This window comes from Tamandua tetradactyla, chromosome 8 (assembly GCF_023851605.1).
Source record: "Tamandua tetradactyla isolate mTamTet1 chromosome 8, mTamTet1.pri, whole genome shotgun sequence".
Lineage (NCBI taxonomy): Eukaryota > Metazoa > Chordata > Mammalia > Pilosa > Myrmecophagidae > Tamandua > Tamandua tetradactyla.
In genome coordinates, this window is record NC_135334.1 from 27,754,113 (window position 1) to 27,772,736 (window position 18,624).

Genomic DNA, 18,624 nt, shown 5'->3' on the forward strand with positions numbered 1-18,624 from the left:
TTAATTCATGATATTGCCAGTTTTTATTTCCATTTAATAGGACTCAATCAGGAGGCAAACCAGAAATCCTTAGTTCAGAAGAGCTGTTATCCTTGGCTGGACATTAGAATCACCTGGGAGGCTTTTAAAACTCCTGCTAGCCAAGCTGCACCCCATATCAATTAAACTAGTCTCTGGGGTAGAGCCCAGGCCTCAATAATTTTTAAGCTCTTCAAATGATGTAAGATGTGCAGCCAAGTTTGAGAACCACTGGTTTATTAGAAGTGAGGGGGAAAAAGTACTATGGGTGGACTAAGTTACATCTTAGTGGGCCTAGGAAATTCCTCATCCCAAATAAACCACAATTCATTTATGGGAACTGTATTCTTATCCCTTATAATCAGGAGGGGATGGCCTCTTCAAAAGGTAGGACTGAAATTTATGGCTGAGACTCCACAATTTACACAGGTGGCCTTGCACCTGCCTGGCCCCGAATTAGAAACCCACAGGGAATGGTTTGGCACAGAGACATAAACTGAAATTAGAAACATTAAGTTAATTAATATTTATTGAGCCCCTTTATATGCAAGGCATTGTGCTGGGTCAGATGCCCTTGAGGGGTTTAGGTTTAAAAGGTTAAGAGAGTGAGACCAGGAATTCAAAAAGTCCCAGGTGAATCAGCAGAAGTAGGATGCTGGCAAGGTCCCCTAACTTCTCTAATGCTCATTTTTCTCAGCTGGAAATTGAAGATAACAACAGGAGCTCTCTCTAGGATTGCTGTGAGATGGAAATGCATGTAAAACAAGTAGTGCAGAGCCAGGCAATACGTTGGTAGCTTCTATTGCTGCAGTTACAAAAATAGCAATCCATTTTAGGGTAAAAGAAATTTTCTAAAAAAAGCAAAATAATATAGAAGAGGTAACAAAAACTGTTATATTCAGAGAGGCCTTTATAGATACATTTTTCATGTCTGGTTTCCTGATTTGCTAAATGAGTGACAGTAATAATAATCATAGCTCATGGTTTTGAAGTCCTTACTACATGCCAGACACTGAGCTTGAAGGTTGACATGGATTATCTCACATAAACTTCCTTATCCCCATTTTACAGCTTACTTGGCTAGTAAGTTGAAGAGCTGGGATTTGAAACCAGAGCCTAAGGGTTTAAAAACAACATCCATCTCCTTCAGAAAAGGGCAGTTCAGTAGAAAGGACCCTAGTTTGAATGAAAACAGTCACGCAAAAGAGGAAGTGTGGAGAGCCGCCTCCCGGGTCGGGCCTAGTGGACACGCCGCAGCCTGCTCTAGAGTTCCCCCCGCCCATCGAGTGAGCCAAGATGGCGCCCGCATCCTGCCTCCGCGTATGACGTACGCGCCCGCCAACCCTGTCTACCAATCACCCTTGTATACGTGGCGTTAGCCCATTGGGTTTGGATTTTGTATATAAAGGCGTTACCCGGACGGGGAGAGCGAGACGACCCGCAGGGAGCCGTACCTGACGGCCGCATAGAGGTTGCTCCCCCGTGGGGTATTTTAGCCCGCGCGGAACCTGTTACAAAGAATGCAAGCTTAGCTCCAGTAAAGGTCTGTGCTCACAACCGCCGCGTGTTACGGATTCGTGTCTGCCATTCAAGTCGGTTTGTCTGCGTCTGTCTCTCTCTCCTCTGTCCCCTTCGCCGGCCAGGGGCTTGACGCTGAGCGAGAAGTCCCGGACAAGTGGTGGCCCGTACGGGGAACCTTCTTCTGCTGCCTCTCCCCGAGCTGGTGAGGACGTGCTTCTCGGGTTCACGGCGGAACCTCCGCGCCTGATCAACGTGAGAGGGTAAGTGCTTTCTGCTACGTGAGAGTTAAGGGCTGTGGGCGTTCAGGTAGCCCCAGTGAGTCGGGAGAGCTCCCCGATTGGTTAAGGTCCAGTGCCGACTGCAAGCATGGGGCAGTCAGGAAGTTCACCTTTGTTAGCTCCCTTAAAGACCCTTTTAGCGGACGGCTCCTGTGAAAGTGAGCCGCCCACTTGTAAGCCGCCAGAGTCAAGCACTAGTTCAGACACCTCTGACTCAGAGTCAGATGGTGATGAGACCGAGGGTGCAGACGCGCCTCCGCTGATCGATTGGGGGAGGCCCCCTGTCTCACCCACGCAGCCTTCCGCCCCGCCAGCGCCTGCTGCAGGGGCGCGGCGGTTTCCGGTGAATGGTTTTGGTGATCTCGCCAAAAACCCTCACCACGGGCTCCCTCTGGTGGCCGAATCAGGTAATTACAGTGGCCCTCCTTTGCGAGACCCGGAACCCCCTACAGGCTGGTCTAGGGAGGGGCAGTTACAGCTGTGCCCCCCGCCTGCGTACGCAGGCCCTCAGGGTCCCACGTCATCAAACAATAGAGGGAGGCATTTCTGGAATTGGATTCCTTTTTCAACCTTTAGACCTTTCGGTATGCTGAGTGGTTACCAACCGCTTAAGCCAGAACCAGCTTCAGAAATGTACCCGGTTATTATCAATCCCCAAGGTAATAATCAGTATGAGTCATATGATTACAAAGTCTTAAAGGAGTTGAGGCAGGCCGTCCATCAGTATGGCCCCAATGCCCCTTTTACATTGAATATGGTTGAAAACCTTTCCGCCCTGAATCACACACCCGCAGATATATATCAGTTGGCCCGTGCTTCTTTGCCACCAGGCCGATACATAGATTGGAAAGCATGGTTTGAGGAATTGGCTGAGGAACAAGCCGCAAAAAACGCAGCGGGGAGACGTGGCGGGTGGAATGCAGATATGCTATTGGGGAAAGGTGCCCATTCCCAGAATCAAACAGGGTTCCCTCAAGAAGTCTATGGACAGATTTTCCGCTGTTTCATAGGCGCCTGGAAAAAGTTGGCAGGCCAGGGAGAGGCTCAAGCTTCACTCAGCAGCGCTACTCTGAAAAGAATAAACCCCAGTGAGCCTTTTGAAGCCTGCGTGCTGCCGACAGAGTTACAACCCACGGCAGTGCTATGGCAGCAAGAACCATTACTCTGGGTTCACCCTGGAGTTTCCCCAAAAAAGGTCCTAGAGCACTATCCTACAGCTGTTGCAGATCTGGCCTTAGAATCAATTAAAAGGGCCATACAACATTTCGGCCAGCAACCTGAAAACCTCAGAGTACCTTACTCTTCCCAGCAACTTGAGATACTCACTGGGTGCATAGATCAATGGGCCATCCTCCGGTGTACATTTCTAGGAAGCATTAACAATCAATTCCCAAAAGCCCCCCTTTTGCAGTTTGTTACTCGACACCCAGTAATTTTTCCTAAAGTAACTTCGCCTAAGCCACTAGTGGGCGCCCCCACCGTGTACACGGACGGCTCCAGCTCCGGTTCAGGAGCATACTATATGGAAGGGGACACTCCCAAAACAGTGCTCTTCCAACCACAAAAGCCTCAATGGGTAGAATTACAGGTCATCATTACAGTCCTGGAAAGTTTTTCCGAACCTTTAAATGTTGTCTCTGACTCTGCTTACGTTGTAAATTCTGTACATATTTTAGAGACGGTGGGCATTATAAAATATTCCTCCTCAGTAAGACCATTCTTTATCAAACTTCAAGAGACAATATGTGCCAGACAACATCCTTTCTACATAACTCACATTAGAGCGCATACAGGCCTGCCTGGCCCCATGGCACAAGGAAATCACATAGTAGATGTAGCCACTCGACAGCCACACATCTTCCCTGCGCTGACACCATATCAGCAAGCCCGAGAATTCCATGACAGATTTCACATCAATGCAGGTACCCTAGCTAGGCGGTTTAATATACCACGTGCGACAGCTAGAGATATAGTCCGAGCGTGCGGAAATTGTGTAGAACAAAGAGCAGTCCCTTCAGTTGGGGTTAACCCTAAAGGTCTCATCCCGGGAGACATTTGGCAAATGGATGTCACCCATCACTCAGAGTATGGTAAAGTTAAATACCTGCATGTGACAGTGGATACTTGTTCTCAAGTTTTATTTGCCTCTGCCGAATCAGGAGAAAGAGTCCACCAAGTAATTGCACACTGCCTTGCCGCTTGGGCAGCTTGGGGTAAGCCGAAAATATTAAAAACAGACAACGGACCCGCTTACACCAGCAAAGCCTTCCAAAGATTTTGTGCAAATATGGAAGTGCAATTAAAACATGGTATCCCCTACAACCCTCAAGGGCAAGGAATCATTGAAAGAGCACACAGGTCTCTTAAAGACTTGCTCAAAAAACAGAAAGGGGGAATAGGCCACGGCCTGTCCCCGAAGGCTCAACTGTCTGTAGCCTTATTTACATATAATTTTTTAAATGAAAATTCACTAGGAATGACACCTGCTCTTCAGCACACTACTCCGAGTCCTCCACATAGAGGTCTAGTCCGTTGGAAGGATGTCCTGTCAGGACAATGGCAAGGCCCTGACCCAGTGCTCAGCTGGGCCAGAGGCTCTGTTTGTGTTTTTCCCCAGGAACCAGGACGTCAACCTGTGTGGGTTCCGGAAAGACTGGTGAGAACCGTGACGTCGCCCGAGGACGCCAAGGAACTGTTGCCCAGAAAATTGATAAGCCTCCAACCAGAGCCACCAGATCCGGTCTCCAACTCTGCTGATGATGGCGACGAACGACAAGATGACAACAGGAGCGCTAGTCACCCTTCTATCGTATAGAAAGGGGACCAGCTTTAAAACCTCCCTACCTTTACTAACCTCTCCCAACAGGTGGATTCAGACCTTCGAGTGCTTGGGGATATCAAGTTGACCCCCGTTGATTTCGACCTTTCCAAACTGGGCGAGACTGTACAAAGTCTGTGGAACCGAGTCACCTCATGGTTCTCTTGGCCCAATTTGACTACTTGGATCCTCGTGGCAGTGGGACTATTAGTGGGTTTAGTCACTGTTAAATGTTTGTTAGAACGCTTGCTCCAGACACAGCAGCAATTACGTGTCACTACCATGTTGGCTATGTCACTCGCCCCTGATGCTCCTGGCAACGACCGTCCCGCTACCCAGTCCTTCCCCTCACTGTATGACCCGTCCCGGCCACTCAGGGCGGGGCGCTCGAAAACAGGATCTGCTGCAAAGCCCATGGCCGTGTCCCGGGTGTAAAAGGCGGCACCAGAAGTCATAATTTTTGTCTAAGGATGATCTCTACGGCGGAGTCACGGTCCTGGCCAGACTAGACTCCGGCCATTGCACAGAGACACCTAATGACGCTCTCGGCTCTGGTTGCCGCTCTCCTGCCCCCCTACATAACCCAGTTGCGAGGCGAAGCACTGCAGGGAGAGTCACGTTGTTTCCAGTTCACGGGCTCTCCGGTCTCTATATGAGGAGGCATTCTGGTTGGTGCCTAGCAAGCCTAGTCCAGACTCCCCAAAGCACCAAAACATGTAGTGGGCCTGAGTGGCCCACGGGAGCTCACTCATCAATGGAGACACTGGGTCAAAATGAATAAAAAAGGGGGAGATGTGGAGAGCCGCCTCCCGGGTCGGGCCTAGTGGACACGCCGCAGCCTGCTCTAGAGTTCCCCCCGCCCATCGAGTGAGCCAAGATGGCGCCCGCATCCTGCCTCCGCGTATGACGTACGCGCCCGCCAACCCTGTCTACCAATCACCCTTGTATACGTGGCGTTAGCCCATTGGGTTTGGATTTTGTATATAAAGGTGTTACCCGGACGGGGAGAGCGAGACGACCCGCAGGGAGCCGTACCTGACGGCCGCATAGAGGTTGCTCCCCCGTGGGGTATTTTAGCCCGCGCGGAACCTGTTACAAAGAATGCAAGCTTAGCTCCAGTAAAGGTCTGTGCTCACAACCGCCGCGTGTTACGGATTCGTGTCTGCCATTCAAGTCGGTTTGTCTGCGTCTGTCTCTCTCTCCTCTGTCCCCTTCGCCGGCCAGGGGCTTGACGCTGAGCGAGAAGTCCCGGACAAGGAAGGATTTGAGTTGGATCTTGAATGATATGGAGAGGGGATGAGAAGAGGATGAAGAGAGGATGGGGAGAGCAAGCTCAGAGGTGGGAGAGTAGCAGGGGCTTCAGCTGACAGTGTGGCTGGGAAGTGGGGAAGCCCTGAGTAGCACACTGGAGAAGGGGTGTGCAGGAAAGTTGGTGTGGAGGCAGCGTGAAGACTGGAAGAGGGAAAGGCAGAGATTAAGGGAGGAGACCAAAAGAGTCCTTCAGAATGAGCGGCTAATGTCTGAAGTCAGGAGACAGTGGAGGTGAAAGGTCAAAGCAAGAGCTGACCAGCATCAAACAACCACTCATGATGGGGGCAAAGATGGACGTGAAGTCAAAGCTTGGGGTCTAGATGCTTGGAAGACATGGTGTATCATGGAAAGAGCAAAGTCAGGACGGAGAGTGGGGACTGAGTGGGGAGATGAAGAGGTTGCTTCTAGACCTACTGGTCATCAGACAATGAGGCCACTAAAATGTAGCCCTGGAGCCTGGGGCAGGAAGGCCTGGGTAAGTTGGTCCAATAGCCTTATGCACAGATGAGAGTTGAACTCATGAGAGGAGATGAGAGCTTTGAGGGAGAAACTGCAGAGAGTAGAAAGACAGGGAGCCAAGGAGTGAACCGTGGTGAATTCACAAAGGATGGAAATAAATTAGCAAGACAGGAGTAGTCAAAGGGCAAAGAGGAAGCCCTTGGAAGCCAAATATTCTCAGTACAGTCGCTGGTAGAGCACCGGCGTTACAATGGGCAGGAAGAAACAGGCCTGGTCCGCAGCCTCCTGGGAGGGGGTGTCCCTGTGACCTCGCCTTCTGTGGACACTGAAGCTGAGGACCGCTGATGGATTTTCTCACTAATGGGCCCCTTCTCCTCTGATCATGTGTCACCCCTCACCCAGGTCTTCTGCGGATGAGCCCCAGGTTCCCTTAAAAGGAATTCCACCAAAAAAGTGTTCTGCTAAAAAACAGTGACTGATGATAACTAAAACCAGCCTCACACCTTATCTTTTCCTGACAAGAAATGTCGTCCTTGAAATATTATCACAGGGGATTGTCTCTACCAATTCAAAGGTGTCAAAAAATATTAAACTGTCATGAAAGTACAAGTATTATTAATAATGGAGTCCCAGTGACATTCACTAGCGATATATTACTTTTAAAGAAAGTAAAACTTTTTTCTTCTAATCCACAGTTTCTACGTACAGTCATCAACCATTATTAGTTTTTAGAATTCTTTGTGCATATTTTTTCCCTTCATCCATCCAAGTGTTTACCCAAACCTCTTCAGCTGGGAGCCTCAATGGGCATTTAACAAGATTGGCTGCTGAGTGTCAGCATTTTTTAATGTCAGTTCCATTGCACCTGCTTTGCTTCTGTTTCACCATTAATTACACTGTGCTACAATTAACATTTGGGAACAGGCCGGTGTGTTATCCTGAATCAGCACAAATCAGCACAATGGCACGACACCTCTTTGGTCCTTTCCAGATCACAAAATATCTTCTTGGAGGACCTGAGAGGAGACCTGGGTTTTTGGTTGTTTTTTTTTTTTTTGTTTTTTTCCACAGCAGGGAATGAGATCTACAGCCAGCAAGTATGAAGTTCAAGGTTAGAGGCCGGATACAGTAGGTGGATGAGAGCACGCATTTCCAGCTAGACACTAGCTGTGCCATCCTGGGCAGGTTACTTAGGTAGTCTTGGAGGCACAATTTCCTTGTCAGAAAAATAGAGAAAATAAATGATGAAGGACAGAATATAACAGAGTAGGATAATTGCGAGGTTAGTTTGAGGCAGCTCGTGGCCTGCATTCAGTGAGTGAGTGGTGGCTCTTGCTGTTATTGTTGGAACAACAAAGGAAAACTCCCTTGCCTTTCTCTTCTATAACAGGCATAAGATCAAACAAGGTGAAGAAGCAGATCAGTGTAGCTGTCAGGAATCTGATACTGTCGGTTTTGGGCAGTTCTCAGTTCTTAAAGATTGCACCAGTGACATTGGATAAGATTTGCCACACCCTGTACTTTCTAAAGGATAAAGAAATCAAATAACTTTGGAAGTCAGTTTTGGAGGCTCCCTAGTGTTTTATGAACCATTATTAGAAAAGGTGAGTTTCCAAGTCATTCCTGTTTCCCTTGCTTACCCTGTAATAAAAAGCAGGCAGGTGGGTGTGGCCAGCGTGTTGCTACGAAACATGCTCATTAAGCTGGGAAAGGGGCACGTTCTCCAGCACTTCAATTTTACTTGAGCATAAATTATTTAAAACAATATTTTAAATTTTATTTGATATAAAACCCAGCAAATTTTAGGTAGGGCAATGCAAAATTAGCAAGGGCTTTAAAGATAAAATGTATATCTTAAAATTCATGCTTTCTGTAAGGAGACCTTTGAGTGGCCCATGTTCATTCCCTCTGCTATCAGCGGCACTTCAGTGAAAGTCTGAAAAGCACTGGTTTCAGTTGTTTAGTTAAAGCCCCCCATGACAGTAACTTAGGGGGATGCAGATTAAGGCTTATTTAAATATTTAATCATCTGAGATCATATCCCTAGCAGTTTTCTCTTAAAGTCTATTATTTCCATCCGTACTCCGCATTTCTGCTCCCCTTTGGCTGGCAGATTTGGGAGGAGATATATGGACTATGATGCTATCTGCCTACGGTCTGACTGGTATCCTGGCTGAACAGTGAGAATTCTTCATTGATTATTCCTCTACAAATGGGGGATGTTATATTTTCCAAACTATGAGGGCTGGAGGGAAAAGGCACAAACTGATGAGGAAGAATGACGATGCGGTAGAAGCAAGCTCTCAGGGCTGGCACTAGAAAAGACCAAGAAGAGTTCCCATTCTCACATGGAACAAAGCATCAGCTAACACGATAGGAAAGGATGAGCCTCTGCAATGTAAAGCCTTAGAAAACTGACAGTAGCAGCAGCTTCTACGGAGAGCTTACTATGAGCAAGGCACTTCATGTGCATTATAGAACTCTCACTATGATTCTATTCTGTCCTGCTTTATAGATGAGGAAACTGAGGCTCTGGCTGCAGAGTCTGTACCCTTTTCCTACTGCAATCCACTGGCTGCTCATTTCTATTCCCTTCAAGACTGTCTAGGACATCCCATCAAACCAGCCCAGCACCATCAGGTGGAAAAGGAATCATTCTCTTACCTTCAGAGCCCAGTCACAATCCACTAGTGCCTTCTGGTAGTCCCCGAGTTTTATATAAGCCTGTAATGACACAAACAGCTGGTGCTCACCCACAGCTCGTCCTTCAACCACCCAAAAAGAACAAACCATGGACTGGGGGTGAGGAGCGACTGGGCCCTGACCCTATCAGAGTCTCAGCAGGAAACAGGTGGTACTCTCATACTGAGTAACAGAGGAGCTTCGAATAAAGGGACTATTTAACAAGGGAGGGGCAGAGTTTAGGGAAAGCAACAAGGATGTTACAGAACCCCAGGCCGGGCACCAGCAGTAAGTCATTACCACGCTGGGACTGAAGAGAGGGAGGGAGGGAGCAATGAACTAAATCAGAGAGGGTGGTGATGTGAAAGGAGCTGCCTGCCAGATGCCGAGGCCTCTAGGAGAGCCAAAGCTCGAGACTCTATAAAGCACCGTCCTTTCCTCTAGGGTCTGGGTTTCATTTTGAAAGTCAGGGGACAGGAGGGAGAAGTGAGCATACTTCTAGACAAGTGTAGTCATGAGTTCATGCCATTATTATTCAGGATTAATACAGACACTGAAAAAGCCTGAATGGGCTTCAGTAATTTCTTTGCACAGTCTTTTACTTTTTTCTTTTTTCTTTTCAAAAGGCTTGGCTCAACATTCTATAACATTTCCATTCTTCTTTGCTTTTCCATATTTTAAAAAGAACTAGTTTTTCCCAATGGCAATTAAACTCCAGATTTATCTAAATTACACCAGCAGTCTATTGATCATAACATTAGCTCCAGGAGAAAAACATAGTGATGAAAGGGTAGGTTTTCTTTCTAGCAAGTGACAATACTCAATTCACAGGGTCCTTATTAAGTATTTTATAACACTGCATGCAGACTGGGGAGACATTTTTAAAATAGTCAATAGTTCAAATGATTTGTAACACCAGGCAGCACATTTTGAGTTTATTTGCCTCTGAATAAGCTTTCTCCTTGGGTAAGCTAGAAGGAATTGCTTCCCCAAAGCTTTTCATTGCATTTACTTATATTTATCCCCATTCATTCTTAATGTGATTCTCCAAAACTAATCAAAGCATGGTTAAAATGTAACTAATTTGATGAATCAGGGTATAGACAGTCTGAATTAGCTATAAGGCTGAATTACATAAGTTTTAAAAAGTAATTCAATCTTACTGCTTTCAAATATCTTCAGAATAACTGATGTGATTGAGCAAGCCTCAATTTGGAGACCAAATTTTCTGATAAAATAAAAATGGATTACAATTACTGTATTAATTGTTTGCACATAAATGATTCTTTCAAGAATCAACAGAAACTTAGTTCCCTCAAATGGACTTGTGCTTCTGATTTTATGTAACAACGATTCATTGAACATCTATCATAAATAAAACATTAGGGAAAAAAATTATATGGCAGTTTTTACCATCAAAAAGCTTATAATCTTGTTAGGGTGATAAAATGCAAACTGCTAAATCAACCTCCGGCTATCTTGTTTACCAGTTCACTCCTTATTACAATTTTCCCCAACAGGTGGGGTTAGGCAAATGATACCTCAGCTTTAGTCAGCCTTATCCAAACTGCTGAACTAATAGGGTCATACTGCCCTTGGATTTATTTATCATGAAATCATTGTCACTCCCCAGACTTTTCAGCCTCCTAAAGTCCTGTTTCTTGCTTTCAATCTCTTCTTTAACACACCACAGCAAGATGTCCTTAACGCTGAGTCACAGAAATGGGAGCTGACAAGAGCTCTGTCGCACTCTCTCCCTCCCGTAAATGATAAGGCATCTAGTTCAGCTCCCGCACATCCTGCTGTCACACCATGGCCATCAGATGGTCATGTCTCATGAAGCTGCCAATTTCTCAGAGCCGAGCAACAGAGAAGTCCTCCCCCACAAACACTCAACCACTTTTCAAAAAAAGGTCCCAAGTGACATTTGTCTCAACTGAAGCATATCAACTTTGTCCCTTCATTAAGTAGCAGCTAAATTGCTGCATGAGGGTTCCAAGCAACTGAACTCACCTGTGAGACAAACTGAGGGAACAGGGATTTCAGAAACTCAAAATTTCTGAGAAACTGGCTCATGAGTTATCTCCCTCACAGAATCTCAGAGATTCAGACAACAAATAGGAAATTAACAGGTGAGCAGACTTTAGGAACATGGACAGCCACCCAAAAGGGAGCTGGGCAAACTGAGTGCAGGCAGAATTCCAAGCTCTTTCAGCTCATGCCATTCCATGATTTTCTCCTTTATTTGCATGGAAAAGTATCATCCCTTAGTGATGTGCTGGAGCTGACATACTCTCAAGAGAAAGTTGATTACGTGTAGTTCTTCCCAACCCCTCCTTCAGTGAACTTCAAGTTGATGGCTTGGAATTGGACCGTGGTGAGCGTATTTACGCCAAGGGAACTGGCAAATGCGACCTACAAATCAGCTCCCCCATGTCCCCATCCCGAGTCAGTTACTAAACCTTTTCCAGCTCCAGGACAGCTAGCCTTGCTTTCCTCTGCTTCCGCAGGCGTGGTGGCTACAGCCCTGAGAAAACCCGTGGACACACCGGCGGGTCACTGACCTGCGCTCGGTTGGTGTACAGCACTGTCATGTCCTTCAGCTTCTCCAGACCCTCACTGTAGCACAGGACAGCTGTTTCATAATCGCCGCAGGCAAACGCTTCATTACCCTTCTCCTTTAGGGCTAGGAGAATCAAAGTCGTACAGGTGAACCTTTACCACACACTGAACACACGCTTTCATACTTTATTCTCCTGGTTTTCCAACTCTATGCTCAGGGTCATAGCTTACGTGGATCCAAAGGGAACTTATCACTTGTTTCTCTCTGCAGATATTACAGGGCTGGCATTCCCCCCCTCAACACTCCCCCATCCCCATCTTTTAAGTAGATTCTCAGAAAAAGTAAATGCTTCTACCTCAAGGTTCAGAGCCAATCCAAGTTTGCCACAAAGACTAACTCTACAATTTAATGCCTCATGAAGAGGGTCAAAAATTAATTCTCTAACACGAATGGAATCATTCAGATCTGGAGCATACAAACCACTGGGTGGTATAAGATTAATGCTAGTACTACTGCCATATATATCTTCCCCCCACACCCTCTTCCTTTCTTTTCCTTTTTTTTTTTCTGTTCTCTCTTCTTACCTCTTTGATTTCTTCATTTTTCTAGTTTACTTCTTCTCCATCTATGCCTCAGCCTAGCCAGTGACACCTCACTCCCATCCCTCCCTACTTCCCAAGGATTGTATAGTCCTGCTCATAACATTTCGGATTAAAGAAGCACTTACATGGATCTGCTAAGCCCATCCACATGCTTTAGAAAGAGGCCTGGCTGTGGAGGCCGGCTGAGGGCTGTGACCTTCGCCCTGCCAGTTGCAGCAGGAGCAGAGAGCAAACCACCCAGGATTTCTGCCTGGCCAGATCCCCACTGCCTCGGGCCCATCACGAAGTGGCTGACTGGGAATCCTGATGTCTTCAACTCCCAGAATAATAGACATATGTGCTGTTTCCAATACAAGTCATTCCAGCTATTGAAAACTGAAGATTGACAATTACCATCTGCTAAGGCTTTGTTTTCCCTTCTTCTTTTGGCTCGTTCCTTTGCATCCTTCTCCAAAGATGCCAAGAAGGCCTCTGACAGCAGAGTAATTTTAAATATAAAAAAGAAAAATCCAAATACTATAATCAATTCTTTAACTCAAATTCAGAAGAAAGCTACTTTAGGGCTTGAGAGCCACACTTTTCATGCATACACATGGAGGCACACACATACAAATTCAGAGGCAACTAAGATGACATTTTGTTAATCTGACATTAATTGGTAATCTGTGTGATGTATTATTATACATGATGGCTATGATTGTGCTTCAAATTTGAATTATGCTTTTTAAAAGAGCTTTTCTTTGAAGAGAGGCTGTTTTGTTCTGTTTAGCATAATGAGCTTCTGGGCTGAGCAAAAGAGAAATTATCTGGATCCTTGGAGTAACTAAGAGTAAACTGGACAATACAGAATAACTGAACTCAGTTTACAAAAGATTGGCCGATAGAAAACAGGGAAAACCCTCAAAGCGCTGTACCCCCAATCACTGGTAACAGAATTGGGTGACAGTAGTTTTTTGCTCATGGGTGTTCTAAGCCCAGAGGCTATAATTTAAGGGTCTAGAAGCTATGATCAATAAAAACTGATCCTAAATAAACACTACACAATGGGACAAGAGATGCTGTCCTTACCTGAGTTTATTTCATCTGCACTCTGCAGGACAGAGGTTAACATAGAAACAAAGAAACAAAACTTTTAAAAACTACCCTCTGATTTATGCATTCATGCAAACCAAGGAGGCAATTACAGGTGAGGAGCAGGGTCATCTCCTTTATCCACCAAAACAACAAAGGGCCCCAAATGCAGGAAGCTTACTTTCAATTAGGAGAACTGATTAAGGGCTCAATTGCTAGGGGGCTGAGTCTGCAGAAATAAAGCTGCCTGGACAGAGGGACCCCAGCTGTGGTTGGTTGTTATGAACTGGGACTATAAGTTAGTGAAACATATTACCTTCACAGCAAATCTTAAAGACAACGTATTAATTCAAGGTGGGGGTGGGAGTGGTGGTACAAACTTTCATTAAACCCAAAGGGTTGTTTAAAAGATGACCGAAAGATACCATCCCAAATAAAACACCAGAGCCTATACTTCCTTGTGGAAATAAATTTAGTACATCTAAGAAAGGAGCTACGATCTCATACTCATCAGATAGTTTGAGATTAAACTATTTCTTCTGCCTCGACACAGACCTCCTCACTATATCTACTTATATGACTCCATGATAGGAAAAAGGGGACCTTTGCAGGGGCTGGCGAAGGACTGATCATGGTTTTGTCCAAGGTGGTCCTGCATTCATCCTCATCGTTATCCTCCTCTGTGAGCAGCAGTCTCTTTTCTGTCTCGAGGACAGCTTTCTCTTGCACAGCTGGGTCATCAGAATTCATCCCCTGGATTAAATTGGCTGGAGGAGAAATGAGAAGTGAATCAACCGAACAATGTCTTCTTCAAAAGTAAAGATCACATTCACTAGAAAGGATAGTGCAGAAAATTTCATGGGGAAGAACTTAAAGCAAAATTGGAGAAAAATATTAAGAACAGGATTTATTTATTTTTATTTTTATTGATAAAACCAAACAACATACAAACATGAACATTCTTATCATATGAACATTCCATACTTGGAGTGAAATCAATGACTCACAATATCATCACATAGTTGTATATTCATCACCATGATCATTTCTCAGAATATTTGCATCACTCCAGAAAGAAATAAAAAGACAAAAGAAGAAACTCAAACACACCATATCCCTTACGCCTCCCTCTCATTGACCACGAGCATTTCCCTCTACCTAATTTATTTTGACACTTAGAAGAGGATTCATTTTGCTCAGATAAAGTGATAGGATAATTCAACCAAGACTTTCAAGGAACAGGGTTTTAAGTCATCATTTAATTCAACAACACTTTAACGGAGAGCTTATAATGAGCTCGATATTATGCTGAGTGTGACAGATACAGTGATGAATAAAAAACAACAAACCTTATCTTTGAAGAACTTAATTGTGTAGGACACAAACATGTAAATACAGGCAGCTCTGAGATCAAATAGCAACAGCCCTTAATGCTATCCACTTGTCTTCATTTTTCTCCCTACCCTGCTTAGATTCGTCTATCCCTTTGCTCGCCGTCCCGCACACATGCTGACCTTCCACCCCACCTGTGAGACATAACCCTACTCCAAGATGAATCTGACTGTCCACCTCTTCTGGCCTTTACTAGGGATGCCGAATATTGATGGAGAAAGACGGATGCCTGGAGGAACCAGTACAAACTCAATCGGACTTCCAATGATTGGACTATCTTATTATGCTATCCTAAGAGATTCATACTATCTTTTTTCCCAGACACTTTTATTTTTTTTTCCAGTCTAAATCTGACCATCTTAAACAGATGGCCTTACTTATTAATTCAAGAGCAACCAGATGACATCAGAAAGGAACTTTTACAACTCCCTGCCACCAAATCTACCATGTTAGCTACCTCTACACTCATCCCTTTCCTATTATAAGGAAAAGACGTTCCTACTCCTGTATCAGCTCAATCGCTCATCCTGAACTCAGGATCCCACATCCTCCTGCACACAAACAGCAACCCTGCATCACCAATTTAATTATCCCACTGTGGCAATATTTTCAACCTTTCTTATTCTACAAGCTTCTTCTCATAAACGTGAAAACACTTTAAATCTCTCCCAATGCCCTGTCTCCTTCCCTGGACAGTTAAACTTCTTAAAGGCATTATCTAAACATTATCCTGTTCCCACTTACTCTCAAAGGAAAATTTTTTTTCAAAACGTTTAATTGTAAAATATTTCAAATATATAGAAAATGTTATAAAGGACGTTATTCTTACACCACCCATAAGTTAATATGCATCCTTCTCAGCATGTTTTAATGTTTAGCATTTGTATCTGTAAGCTTTTGCTGTATACCACACCACCCTAAGATTTAGTGGCTTAAGGTAGCCCCCATTTATTTAGCTTTATTTAGCTCACAATTCTCTCTGGATCAGTAATTTGGGCTGGGCTTAGCTGGCTGGTTCTCCTTCTGGTTTCAGCTGGGCTCATATATTTCTGAGGTCAGTTTCTAGTCAGCTACGTGGCTTTGCTTCTGAAAGTTGGCTGACTGCTGGCTGTCACCATGGGAGCAAGTGAGGCAGGTGTGTGCACTCTTCCAACAGAACAGGCTGGCAGTGGCAGGGATGGGTTTCCAAGAGTGGCTGGAGAGCGAGCCCCAATGCAAAAACAACTTTTCAAGCCTCTGCTCTTGGGTCCTTTTGGACAAAGCAAATCATATCACCAACCCAGATTCAAGGGAGGAAAATTAGATTCTACCCTTGATGGGAGGAAAGGAATTTGTGACCACTTTTGTAATCTACTGGAGTATTTGTGTATGTATGCTTATTTAAACATTTACATAAATGGTTTTATAAAATATGCATTATTTTGCAACCTACTTTTTCTCTTAGTATGCTTTAGAGATTTGTTTTTTATATGTATGGTTCATTGATTCATTTTGAACATTGTATATGCCACAGTTAACTCATTTTCTTACTGATGCATCCAGGTCGTTTATTTTTTGCTATTACAAAGAATGCTGAATTGAATATCTGTGTACACATTTCTTGTACATATGTGCAACATTCTTCATGATCTGGCTGTATCATTGTTTTTCCCCACAAGCAGTGTACAAAGGTACCTATTCTATATCCTTGTCAACACTGGCTGTTGTCAAACTTTTAAGTTGTGCCACTGATATGGATGGGAATGGCATCTCATTAATGTTCTAACTGGTATTTTCCTGAATATTATTGGGATTGATCATCTTTCTATTGGTTTATAGGTCATTTGGATTTCCTGTTTCTAGCCTTAGTCAGTTTTCTATTTGATTATTTGTCTTTTTTCTTATTAATTTATATGACTTCATTATAAATTCTGGACTCATTAAATATATTTGCAAATATTCTTGAGTATGGTTTGTCTTTTCATTTGTTTTTATGGAGCCTTTTGTAGAAGAGAATTTCCTTTTAGTTTTAATGCATCAAATGTACCAATATTTTCTTTTATGATTTATGTTTTTGTGTCATTTAAGGTTATCAACATACTCTTTTTTAGCAGCTTTTTTGAGATATAATTCACATACCACATAATTTACCCTTTTAAAGTGTACAATGAAATGTTTTTTAGTATATTCACAGAGTTGTGCAACCATTACTGTAGTCAATTTTAGAACATGTTCATCATTAACAAAAACAAAACAAAACAAAACAGATCCTGGCTATCACTCCCCCATACCCTCTTCACTGCATCCCACCTCCCCACCCCAAACCTAGGAAACGACTAATCTATTTTCTGTTTATAGACTTCCCTGTTCTGGACACTTCATATGAATGTAACCATACAATATATGGTCTTCTGTGACTGGCTTCTTTAACTTAGCATAATTTTTCCAAAGTTCATGCACATTGTGGCATATATCAGTACTCCATTCCTATTAACGGTTAAATAATATTCTATTGTATGTATATACCACATTTTGTTTACCCATTCATCAGTTGATGGACACTGGGTTGCTTCGAGCTTTTAGCTATTGTGAATAATCCTGCTATGCCATTAGTGTACAGTCTGTTGGTGACACTGTTTTACTTTCTTTGGTTATATATCTAGAAGTGGGGTCACCAGGTCCAATGTAATTCTATATGTAACTTTTTGAGAAGCCACTATACTGATTTCCACAGTGGCTGCACCATTTTACATTCCCACCAACAATGCACTAGAGTTCTAATTTCTCCACATCCTCTCCAATATAATACAATGAGATACTACTTCAAACCCACAAAGATGGCTATTATTTTTTAAAATGTATGGGTTTATGTGCTGGTTTGAGAGGATTATGTATCCTAAAAAATCCATGTTTTAAGCCTGATCTCATCATGTAGAGGCAGCCTTTCTTTTAATCACTATTCAGTACTATGGGTTGGAGACTTGATTTGATTATCTCCATAGAGAGGTGACTCACACAATTGTGGGTATTGATTAGAGGGAGATGTGACTCCACCCAGCCAAGTAGGCCTTGATTAGCTTACTGGAATCCTTTAAAAGAGGAAGCATTTTGGAGAAAACTTCAGAACAAAGAGAGAGCCATGACAACTAACACACACAGCCAGAGACCTTTGGAGATGAAGAAGGAAAATGCCCCACAGGGAGCTTCCTGAAACAAGAAGCCTGGAGAGAAAGCTAGCAGATGTCACCATATTCGCCATGTACCCTTCCAGTTGAGAGAGAAACCCTGAACTTCATTGGCCTTTCTTGAGTGAAGGTAACCTTCTATTGGTGTCTTAATTTGGACATTTTTATTGAATTGCCTTAATTGGGATATTTTCACGGCCACAGAACTTTAAACTTGCAACTTAATAAATTCTTTTTTAAAAGCCCTTCCGTTTCTGGTATATTGCATTCTGGTATATTGCTCAGTTTGCCAACTAGAGCAGTTCATTTCCGGATTTTCAATTCTGTTCCACTGATCTATTTGTCTGTTTTTGGGCTAGTACTATACTGTTTTGATTAGTAAAACTATTTGAAATAAAGAAGTTTGAGTCCTCCAACCTTGTTTTTCCTTTAGAAGATTGTTTTGGCTATTCTGAGACCCTTGCAGTTCCATATAAATATGAGGATCAGCTTTTCCATTTTTGCAAAAAGGGCTGCTGGAATTGTAGTAGGGGTTGCATTGAATTTGTGTATGCATTGGGTAATACTGACATATTAACAATATTAACTCTTCTAATATATGAACATGGGAAGTCTTGCCATTTATTTAGGTCATCTTTAACTTCTTTCAGCATTTTTTTTTTATAGTTTTCAGTGTTCAAGTCTTTTGTATCCTTAGATTTATTCCTAGATATTCTATGCTACTGCAAATAGAATTGTTTTCTTC

At 43.7% G+C, this 18,624-nt stretch overlaps 1 protein-coding gene across 5 annotated transcripts in view; it reads right to left on the reverse strand.

Annotated features, from left to right (window-relative positions):
• The window catches only part of TTC12 (tetratricopeptide repeat domain 12), a 71,086-nt gene that overhangs the window by 30,449 nt on the left and 22,013 nt on the right, over positions 1-18,624 (reverse strand). For 4 of the 5 annotated variants that reach the window (XM_077112906.1, XM_077112904.1, XM_077112905.1 and 1 more), the window contains 5 exons: positions 13,927-14,090; positions 13,321-13,342; positions 12,646-12,723; positions 11,652-11,773; positions 9,070-9,129 (listed from right to left, as the gene is read on the reverse strand). In XM_077112906.1, the coding sequence (XP_076969021.1) occupies positions 9,070-9,129; positions 11,652-11,773; positions 12,646-12,723; positions 13,321-13,342; positions 13,927-14,090 (446 nt within the window). Of the gene's footprint in view, positions 1-9,069; positions 9,130-11,651; positions 11,774-12,645; positions 12,724-13,320; positions 13,343-13,926; positions 14,091-18,624 lie in introns of those variants that run through there. The other variant, XM_077112907.1, reaches the window with a different exon arrangement.